This window comes from Ascaphus truei, chromosome 11, assembly GCF_040206685.1.
Source record: "Ascaphus truei isolate aAscTru1 chromosome 11, aAscTru1.hap1, whole genome shotgun sequence".
Taxonomy (NCBI): domain Eukaryota; kingdom Metazoa; phylum Chordata; class Amphibia; order Anura; family Ascaphidae; genus Ascaphus; species Ascaphus truei.
The window spans coordinates 47943549-47954852 of NC_134493.1; the positions used below are offsets into that span (position 1 = coordinate 47943549).

Below are 11304 nucleotides of genomic sequence, written 5' to 3' on the forward strand. Positions count from 1 at the left end.
TCATATCTTCCACTGTGTGAATCTGCTATACAGACAGATTATCCACCAAAGTAGAACCCATAAACTGCCATCCCATCTCCCTTTAATCTATGACCTAGGTCAAGGGGGCTCAACCTCCAGTCCTCAAGCCCCTCTAACAGGTCAGGTTTTCAGGATATCCCAGCATCGGCACAGGTGGCTCAGAGGCCCATACGAAGGCTGAGCCTCTGATTGAGCCACCTGTGCTGAAGCAGTGATATCCTGAAAACCTGACCTGTTGGGTAGAGGGTGGCACGTGGACTGGAGTTGAACACCTCTGACCTAGGAACTGCTTGAGGAAGTTGCCTCCTTTGAGGCCCTTTGCAATACACTCAAATCCAAATTCCTGACCGCTCTGTTTGGTGTAAGTTCATTGGTATTTCAGTAAAGGTCCCTGGGAACTTTTCCCTAACTATTCCCTCTGGGCTTTCCCTGACACGGTCTCATATGTATCCTGAATAAACCTCAGACACCGCACCATTCTCCCCCTTACTGACCCATTTCCCGAAGCGCTCACTGCTGGAGAAGGAGCGACTCAGTGAGTAAAGACACTGACTCTGTAAACAGAGTGTGAATCAGGGGATCCTGGTTCAATTCCCGGTGTCAGATCCTTGTCCCGTGGGGCGGGTCTCTATCTCCCTGTGCCACAGGCACAAAAAAAAAACAGATTGTAAGCTCATCTGTGTCTGTAACAATCCTATGTGCTGCATACCGCGCGCTGTACTGTCATTGAGATGCGCTTTGAGTGCAATTGGGAGAAAAGCACTATATGAAATAAAGTTATTATTAAATAGATTGGCGCCTTCACTAATACTCAGCAGGTATCAATGCAAAACAAAATTGTCTGTGGCAAAAAAATATTTAGATTTGATTAGAAAGCCACATGCACAATAAGAAAAGGAAGAGAAAAAAAAACCACACACCAAGTGCTTTAAAACAAACCTTCCTCTTCTTCAACTTTTGTATCATCTGTATTCATTCATGGCAGCACAAGAGAGAGAGAGAGAGAAGCGAAGAACAGTTTAGGACAACATGCAAGGAAGGGAAAAACAAGGTAAAAAGGTGGTACAAAAAGGAACAGCTTCTGCTTCTAGCAGCATAGATCTCCCCCGTGCTGCAACTGCTCAATTATTCCCACATCACCCTTTAGTGCAGGGGTGGCCAACTCCAGTCCTCAAGGGCCACCAAAGGGTCAGGTCTTCAGGATATCCCTGCTTCAGCACAGGTGGCTCGAGTCGAAGCTGAAGCAGTGAAAGCCTTAAAACCGGACCCGTTGGTGGCCCTTGAGGACTGGAGTTGGCCACTCCTGCTCTATGGTAACCTTCAGCTGGTGACCCGCAAAGGGGCTTTACGTGGCCATTACACGCTCTGCTCCTGCTAATTTCACACTGGCTGCTAAGCAGCATTTTTTTTTTTTCACACAGAAACTCACTTGTACTGTATATCAAGGAACACACACACACACACACACACACACACACACACACACACACACACACACAAACACACACACACGTTAGAAATACTCACAACATGTTGAAATACAATAGTTTTAAATCTGTGCAACATCACATTATAATAAGCTTGTGCCCTTCTGCGTCTGTTTCGGATCTGGCCCCTTGGAGAACTAGTTGAAGGGCTCAGAGCTGCATTAAGGGTTCTGGCTTAGAAAGTGCTATGACCAAACAGTCATCAAGTACAACAATTGCTGTACAGCGGTTGTGGTTCGGGTTTACCAATACTACACATGTGGCCAATCGGCAAATATGATCCACATGGTGTAGCACAAAAGTATTGCCTACAGATTGGAACTCGCCTTCCTGCTCCTTATTCTGCTCTGCGTTGGCGTAGGTACGGAGGAATTCAGCAAACGCCCCGTCTTGTTCCAGGAGGTCTTGATAGGAACCAATTTCGGTGATTTTCCCATCGATCATCACTATAATGGAATCCATTTGCGGCAGGTAACTCACCCCATGTGTTACTAGAAGGCGAGTCTATTAATAAGAAAGAAGCAGAGGGGACTCTGAGAAATGACCGCTATGTAACGGGCGGCAGAAAAGATTATGTAGTCACGTTACCAGTTCAAACATTGAGCACCTGACGTCCGACGTAGTTTTGCTATAGACAGACAGAAAAGTTCCCTAATAAATGCACTCCTGAGGTACGAGAATGTAATTGTATGAACAAATTTAAAATCCTTTTAATAGAAGTTTTAAAAAAAAGTTTTGTACAGAAGTGGATGGTACTGTTATCCATGACCAAACCCTTAGGCCATAGACATATTGAAGTATAGCATATATTTGGATGCTTAAATGATTACCTCCTTTTTATGTGTTATTTACAGTAATTCATATATTAAATCCGACGTAAATGTTTTTTAGTATAGTTGGGAATAAATAATTGGCTCAATTAAGGAGGTCTATATTACACTGATTAATGTCGGTATATATTTATACTTTAAACACAGAGAGAGTTAATACTGTCTTTGCACAGAATCACTAAGAAGTGAAGAGACCATATTTAATCCACATATGGTACATAAAATTGTATGTGAAAATGAATGCTCATATACGCATGCTGACAACGTGACCACAACATAACCGTGTGGTTGTGGGACCATGTGCTTATGAAGTGACTGAAATTGTATTGTGATTCACAGTTAGATCCACGTCTCATACCCCCATAATGGTGTGAACCATCTTTGAATAATAGAACTCTTTAGCCCACTGATTAAAGGCACACAAAAAAAGCGGTGTATCGGTGCCTTCAGGTGGGGTTCAATGACCACATCCAGTTATAGCCTCATATGCAATATCATAACAATATTACTGCAAATTTAGAATGGCTAACGGACTAGTATGATTTAAAAAAAAAAAAATTGATTTGAATGTAGTGTAAATTTAAAGTACTGTTTTAATTATGCAACAAGAGGGGAAGGAGCGGCTACACTGACTCTGGAATTCAATGTCATTGTTTACAATCAAGAGAGCCTGGTTCAATTCCCTCCTTGTGACCTTGGGCAAGTCACGTTATCTCCCTGTGCTTCAAGCACCAAAATCATAGACTGTAAGCTCATCTGGGCAGGGACCTGTGTGTAACATTCCTATGTGATGCGTACCGTGCTCTGTACTGTCATTGTATTGTATTGTATGTCTTTATTTATATAGCGCCATAAATGTACATAGCGCTTCACAGTAGTAATACATATCATATAAATAACAAATAATATAAATAACAGATCATGGGAATAAGTGCTTCAGACATACTGTAAAAGTAACATTAAGGAAGGAGTCCCTGCTCCGGGGAGCTTACAATCTAATTGGTAGGTAGGGAGAACGTACAGAGACAGTAGGAGGGAATACTAGTAAGTGCGTCTGCAGGAGGCCAAGCTTTGTGTCATGTGTCCATGATTATCCAGTGCTACTCATATGCTTCTTTAAGCAGATGTGTCTTAAGGTGGGTCTTAAAGGTGGATAGCGAGGGGGCTAGTCGGGTATTGAGGGAAAGGGCATTCCAGAGGTGTGGGGCAGAAAGTGAGAAAGGCTTAAGGCGGGAGAGAGCTTTAGATACAAAGGGGGTAGAAAGAAGACATCCTTGAGAAGAACGCAAGAGTCGGGATGGTGCATAGCGAGAAATTGTGACGCGCTTTGTGTCCCCTTTGGACAAAAGCACCATATTAAATAAATGTATTATTATTACTAGCGACAAATGAAAATGAGAAAGAGACAGAAGCTATTCAAAGGGCACCCAAAACAATAATTACAGGCAAACCAGGTTGGCTCTCATGCTACAGTATATATAGGGAGTTTTGATGCCAATTACCTTATCTTTCAGCAAGCCCTTTGGCCCAATGACTTTGTCAAAGATGTGTCTTCCAACATGAGCGTCCACAGCAGAAAGGGGGTCATCAAGCAAATAGACCTCTGCATTGCAATAAACTGCCCGGGCGAGGCTCACCCTCTGCTTCTGACCTCCGGATAAATTCACACCCTTGGTACAAGAAACCATAGAATACCGAATTACTTTCAGACATACCTCCATTGAATAATGTCATGATCATTTATGGTTATAGTCATTACAGTTATTTTTTTGTTAGACACATGAAAAATGGTATTTCGATTGACAGACAATACAGGCAGTCCTCTGTTATCCGACACAATGCGTTACTCAAAATGGCGTTGTAAAGCGAAACACCTTTTCCCATAGGAACACTGTTTAAATGAAAGGTTCCGTTCCTGAAGGCATTTTTAACACTAAAATACACCAAATATTTTATGAAGGCAATAAGATATGCAGCACACACATAAATTATATAGTGTATATACTATTATATATATACGCTGTTACGACGCTTTGCAACGTTGTTTATGTGACTGTGTAAATATATATATATATATATATATATATATATATATATATATATATATATATATATATATATACACACACACACACAACGTTGCAAAGCGTCGTAAGAGCGTTGGATAAGCCATTTTGGCATTGTAAAAATGAATATAGGTATGCATTGCATAGCGTTGGATAAGCCATTCGTTGTAAAACGAGGACTGCCTGTACATGGTTTATTACGTTTTTGGTATTAAACCGTCGAGTCAAAAATGTTCTGGTCACAGAATGCATTAGACAAGTTTAATTATTATTGCTCATTTATAAAGCGTCGCCATATTCCGCAGCGTGGCACAATGGCGGTATAAAGTTATGTATATTACATAAACAGTACGACATACAAATAAGAAGAAACGTGCACAAACGGATACAGAAGGGAATGAACGCCCCGGATTGGGGACCATCAGGATGGAGTATAGTCCTGCTAAGGTTTGGGGGTGTGGTGGTATCAGATAGCATTGAGTTTCTTCCAGCCGCATAGCTGGTCCCAATAGGGTGACGGGCGTGGATTTTAGGGGGGGCGGATAGGCTTCCTTAAAAAGGTGAGTTTTCAGGGAACTTTGAAAAGCCTAAAAGCTGTAGGGGAAAGATGGTGCATGCAGGGAAACTACATAGGTACAGTATTACTTAAGCAAATACAACCCTGGCATCTGGTAGCAAACAGATGGTAACATTTAAACATATTTTCACCTTGAGATGACATTCTCGCAGTTACCAAATTAAAAAGTCTTGGATATTATCTAGGCCACTGGGCTTCTGCCATAAGACCCCATCCTGCGCTGGAAGACACTTTACAGCCATTTGAATGGGGTCTTCCAGTATCAGAAGATGCTTTATGGCAGAAGACCACTTGGTAAACATGTCCCATTGTCCATGCACAAAGAGCGCCTTCAAACCTTTTCTCCAATTTCTGTCCTGTCTCCAGAGGGCAGGATGTCCAAGTCAGGCAGCAGTGCACATGCTTCAATTACCCTTTTATACAGAGCATCTTTCCTCTCTCTCCCAAACATGACATTGTTTTTAAGGGATGCGTTCTGTATCCAGGCTTGTTGAGGAACATAAGCCACAGATCCCTAAAGAAAGGGAAACCACAAATATTTACTGGTATCCGCACACCGTGCATGTAACTCCATACGCATCGAGATTTATGCAAAGTATACAAATCTTAAATACACACATATGTGTGTGTATGTATATTTATGTGTGTGTATATTTACGTGTGTGTATATTTACGTGTGTGTGTGTGTATATTTACGTGTGTGTGCGCGTATATATATTTACGTCTGTGTGTGTGTGTATTTACGTGTATGTATATTTACGTGTGTGTATATATATTTACGTGTGTGCGCATGCGTGCGTATATATATTTACGTTGTGTGTGTGTGTGTGTGTGTGTGTATTTACGTGTGTGTATATTTGCAAGTAAAATCACAATATTCACTAGTTTTTCTAATCTTTAAAGCATCACAAAGTAGATACAGTCCCTTTTAGCTCCAAAGTGATTTTTTTGTTACATTTTTTGTTACTCGCCTACACCTGGAGGTTCCATCCGAGCTGTTTTCTTATAACTGGAAACCCCTTATCTAACATTGTATACAATTCAAAAAATCTAATAAACATGCAACACATTTTAGGAGATTCGGAGTTACCTAATATAATTTGTTTTGGTGGCTCTAAACTATGCATTTGTGGCCACTGACAGCCAAGGGGGCTCACATGGAAAACGTTTTTCTGGTCGCGAACGAATGACAATGTACCCACAATGCATTGCTGGTCTGTCTGGCAGGAAAGGGATTAACCCCCGGAACCTCACGACGTACCTTGACAAACACGCATCCCTCTTTTTTTTCCATCTCTCCCAACAGTGCGGACAGTAAGGAAGTCTTTCCGCAGCCCACTTGGCCAACCACTGCGATCAGGGAACCGTCGGGGATGCTTATATTAATCCTGAAACATTGGTCAAAATAAATGGTTTATTTATCAATAAAAAAAGACAGAACAAGTAGTTTGGCTATCTATCTCAGAGAAACTCAAGACCGATTTAGTGAAGGATCCGCCAGCAAAATCTCTGCCCACTTTGTAATTAAATGGCTTAACTCGGGGGGGGCTCAACTCCAGTCATCAAGCTCCCCCAACAGGTCAGGTTTTTAGGATATACCAGCTTCAGCCCAGGTGGCTCAGAGCCACCTGGGCTGAAGCAGGGACTGATTGAGCCACCTGTGCTGAAGCGGAGATATCCTGAAACCCTGACCTGTTGGGAGTGGGTGGGGTGGCTTGAGGACTGGAGTTGAGAACCCCTATTTTATAAAAAGACTGCCTATTAACTTTGCCGCCATTTTTTTTTTTTTTAAATCCACAAAATGTGTGAAATATGTCATATGTTTTGAAGTTAAACTCTGTGTCTATGAAGGACTGTCATAGCGGGAGGAGAGCTCTCCTAGCTAAGCCAATCAGTGATGCAGTAATCGGTGATCACTATTTGATTATTGATGGTGCAAAAAACAGGATGAAGTATAAAGCAACCAAAGCAAGAAAAAAGCCCTGTATACTGCACTCCATCAATAATGGGTTAAATGGAGGTGGGATAGAAATGAACTTTTAACATTTTTTTTTAATAAAATAAATGCCAAGATGAAAATATATGTACAATAATTATTTCATTAACACATCTATCAAAGAATAATTAAAGTGCAAGATATCCTTGCACTTATATTCACAGACACACAGACACACAGACACACAGACACACCTTTTCTCCCAATGCGACTCAAAGAGCTTCACATATATAAAGCCAACAGTTACCAAACAATAAAAGGAACACATTTAAATTTATAAAAAAAAAAAACAAGATACAATTTTTATGATGTAGGTATGATGGACAGAATATACAGCAATCACTGACAGTAACAGTGCCTTCTTCAACACTTAACATAAAGCTATGAGTAAATATTTTCACTGGGATACTAGGACGTGAAATACAATGTAAAATAATAAACTTTCAGGCCCCTTTACGTGGGGTTATCAGGTAAGTAGAAGGTACGTGGGGTTATCAGGTAAGTAGAAGGTAATCGGAAACAAAATCTTACTCTTTCAGCGATGGAGGATCATTTTTAGACCAGGAGAACGTTGCATTCCTTATGTCAATACTTCCTTCAGCTAAGAAGCAAAAACAAAAACAAAAAAATCGACAATTCAAAAAGGTGAATAGCTATCATTTTTATATCTGTAGCAAGTTGCGGGAGCCCCTGGCAGGAAAAGGGTACAGGTCATACTTTAGGACCCAGTTCTAAAACCCAAACCTCCCAATGGCCGGCATTTGCGTTTCTGGGCCAGAATTTTTTTGAACACAACACGGATAATTCCTCACTGAAATACGCAAATCACAAGGACATTGGTAAAAACTAAATGCAATTTGTGTAAACCACAGGAGAGAAAAATCAGAAGGACGCTCGGGAAAGAGTGGGAGGCGTGAAGCAAACTGGAAATGGCTTCCTGCCGCCAGCTATCAAGCAACGCAAACACTTACTGTCCTTGTTGGGCCCTCTGATTATGCTGTCCGGTTCAAGCTCTTCATGCGATAGGAACACTCGGAGGCGTTTTAATGAAACACTCGCCTAGGTGGAAGATAAATAAAAGTATCATCATCATCAACACACGCTAAATGTATTATTTATCCCACACCCATTTTCACAGATAGTGGTGACCCTTTAAGTCAGGGGTGGCCAATTCTAGCCCTCAAGGGCCACCAGCCAGTCAGGTTGAGGATATCCCTGCTTCAGCACCGGTGGCTCAGTCAAAAGACTGAGCCACCGTTGCTGAAGCAGGGATATCCTGAAAACCTGGTGGCCCTCGAGGGTTGGAATTGGCCACCCCTGACTTAAGTGGATCAACATTAAAGCAGAAATCTCAACAGGATATATTTGTGCTGTAGAACAGAGAAACCACACAATGCAGGAGGCAGGATACGGAAATTCCCTGGCTACTAAGAGAAATTAAAAATGGCTGCCATCCGCAAGCCAAGGAATGCGATGACGTGCGTCATTGAGTTAGCGAACCCAGGCGAAATTTCATAAAGCCGCGAAAAGAAAATCCACAAACCTACTCGAGAGTTCCCGAGCGTTTGGCTGCGCATTAACGATGCGCATTGAGATTTTGCTTAACATGCAAGAGTCTCTAAAAATCGCTATATTCACCTAAAGCAGGAAGGGATCGCACCAAGGGGGAGAGAAAAAGGGGGAGAGAAAAAGGGGGTGCACCGCGTTCCAATAGAAGGAAAAGGATGACGGAGGCTGGATCACTAAAAAAAAATCCTCACTTTATTGAAGCAGTGGCAACATGAGACAAGCAGGCGTCTTGGAAGAAACCTCTAACATATTTTGCGCGTCCGTGCGCTTTGGCAGTCGCCTAAAGCAGACTATAAATAGGGCCCCAACATCAAGTTTTGCTCACTGTGGCAAAATTAAAAAAAAAAAAAAAATTCAAATAAAATCAGTAGAGATGGCGTTACCCGGCCTCATTATATGCATCTTCGGGAGAACGTATTCATAAATAAAAGCTGCACAATGGCAAAAACCCTGGAATTATTATAGTTTATTTAAAATAATAATAATAATAATAGCAACTTTAAACTTTCCCTGCTTTACTGAATTTCACCTGGAGTATTGCAAAATTCACAAACTTAAATCATCAAAATCAATTCCCTGATAAATATACTGTCCTTTTAAAGCTGCAGTTCAGTCAATATCCTGCATGTGTGTTTTTTTTTTAATAAATCAGTTCTGTAGTAAGAAAAAATACTTTTAGCATTTTCTGTTTTTAAAAAAACAACTTTGAAAGACCAATTTTCTTGTATTCTATTTTAACAGCCATTTGCTAAGGCACTGCCCCTTCATGTCCTGTCACAAGCCCTGGCACACCCCTTTGTCAGCCCTGCCCTCCCTCTAGCACATGTCAGTGCAGGAGTGCTCATGAATATTCATGAGCTTCCACTGACTGACAAGCAGAATATAAACAAATCCCTTCACTAATTATGTCACCAAATTTAGACCTATCAATACATTGAGAACGAATTGACTGGCAGCTATACAGTTCTTTAGGTAATTAGAGATTGCACACATAAAACTATTGAAGTAAAAAAATAAATGTAAAAAAAAAAAACTAAAAAAAAAAAAACGACTGAACTGCAGCTTTAAAAGAGCAATCCAAACGCGCAATTTTTTTTTGTTGCAAATTCTTTTTTTTTTTAAACATAAGATTGAAGCAGGGGGGCCTCCGAGCTGAACCCCATTAATTTCAAGTTGAAAGATTCTGCGTCACGCGGGCCAATAGGAAGCCAGACCTGAGGTCATGGCCTATTGGCTTGGCAGGGCACAGGAGCTTTGAAAGTGGCTACCGGCACCTCCTATGGAAGTATGCCCAGAACCAGGGGGCCCCTGGTGACGAAATTAATGGGGTTCAGCTCTGGATACCCCATGCTTCAATCCTATGTTAAAAAAATGTAATTAAAAAAATAAAAATGATCGCTGGCTTGGATTGTCGGTGTAAATACGTGTAAGCACATTTAACGAAACTGGCAAAAAAAAAAAGTGACAAATTCCTTCATTTTGCATTTGCACCCAAAGATCTTCACTCAGCGGTGGAAGGAGAAGCTGGAAGAGACAGCAATGTCTGTGTATGGCAAATCTCCGCATTTACCTGCACCATGCTGCTAATAACCATCGGTAGCATGTTCAATGGGAACCTGAGAATATTGAATAAAGCCAGCGAAACAAAGGCCTTTTCTGCATCGAGGACGTTGTTCTTATCGATTAGGACATACACGGCAAACGTGGATAACGCAACCTGAAGAAAGGAAATAAAATACCTCACAGATCTGACTGCACATTGCAAATAATGTACTGGACAAACAGGAACCTAATGTGATCATCAAAAAATATATTCTAGCGGGTGCTTCTGCTAACATACTAACCTGTACTATGTAAAAGGGTCAAAAAGGCCAGCACACCCAATGCTACATTAAAAGGGTCTTTACAAGCTCAAGTTTCGGCTCCCCAATGGAAGAGCTCTTGAAAAAGGCTCCATTGGGGAGCCGAAATGTTGAGCTAGTAAAGACATTTATTGCACCACTAGCTGAGAGCCCCGGCGTTGCCCGGGATGTTTGTGGTGTGGGTGTGGCATTTGGGTGAGGAGTGGTCAACGCGGCCCATGTGCGGTGGTAGTGCTGCTGTGGCTGTACTGATGGTGATTGTATTGGTGTGCTGATTTGGGAGGGTTTGGTGCTGATGTGGGGGTGCGGATGTGGGTGTGCCGATGGGGGAGGTGCAAAGGTGCCGATGTGTGGGTGATGATGGTGTTGATGGGTGCTGGGAATGGCGGGGAGCCGAGAATGCCAGTGTGCTGGGGGGGCATGGGATACCGGTGTGCTGATGTGGTGGTGCTGGGGATAGTGTGTGTGTGTGTGTGTGTGTGAATACGTGTGTGTGTATACACGTGTGTGTGTGTATACATGTTTGTGTGTGTATACATGTTTGTGTGTATACATTGTATGTGTGTGTGTGTGTATACACACGTGTGTGTGTGTATACACACGTGTGTGTGTATACACGTGTGTGTGTATACATTGTATGTGTGTGTGTGTATACACGTGTGTGTATATACACGTGTGTATATACACACACGTGTGTGTATACACGTGTGTGTACATGTTTGTGTGTGTGTATACATGTTTGTGTATACATAGTATGTGTGTGTGTATACGTGTGTGTGTGTGTGTGTGTGTGTGTGTGTGTGTGTGTGTATGTATGTGTGTACATTTGGGTGTATACATGTGTATACACGTGTGTGTATATGCGTGTGTATACATGTGTATACACGTGTGTATAT

At 41.7% G+C, this 11304-nt stretch overlaps 1 protein-coding gene across 4 annotated transcripts in view; it reads right to left on the reverse strand.

The window, feature by feature from the left end:
* The window catches only part of LOC142463399 (multidrug resistance-associated protein 1-like), a 92811-nt gene that overhangs the window by 18992 nt on the left and 62515 nt on the right, over positions 1-11304 (reverse strand). For 3 of the 4 annotated variants that reach the window (XM_075566090.1, XM_075566092.1, XM_075566091.1), the window contains 8 exons: positions 10117-10263; positions 7949-8036; positions 7509-7578; positions 6243-6369; positions 5319-5495; positions 3841-4008; positions 1835-2012; positions 961-987 (listed from right to left, as the gene is read on the reverse strand). In XM_075566090.1, the coding sequence (XP_075422205.1) occupies positions 961-987; positions 1835-2012; positions 3841-4008; positions 5319-5495; positions 6243-6369; positions 7509-7578; positions 7949-8036; positions 10117-10263 (982 nt within the window). The remainder of the gene's footprint in view (positions 1-960; positions 988-1834; positions 2013-3840; positions 4009-5318; positions 5496-6242; positions 6370-7508; positions 7579-7948; positions 8037-10116; positions 10264-11304) is intronic. The other variant, XM_075566089.1, reaches the window with a different exon arrangement.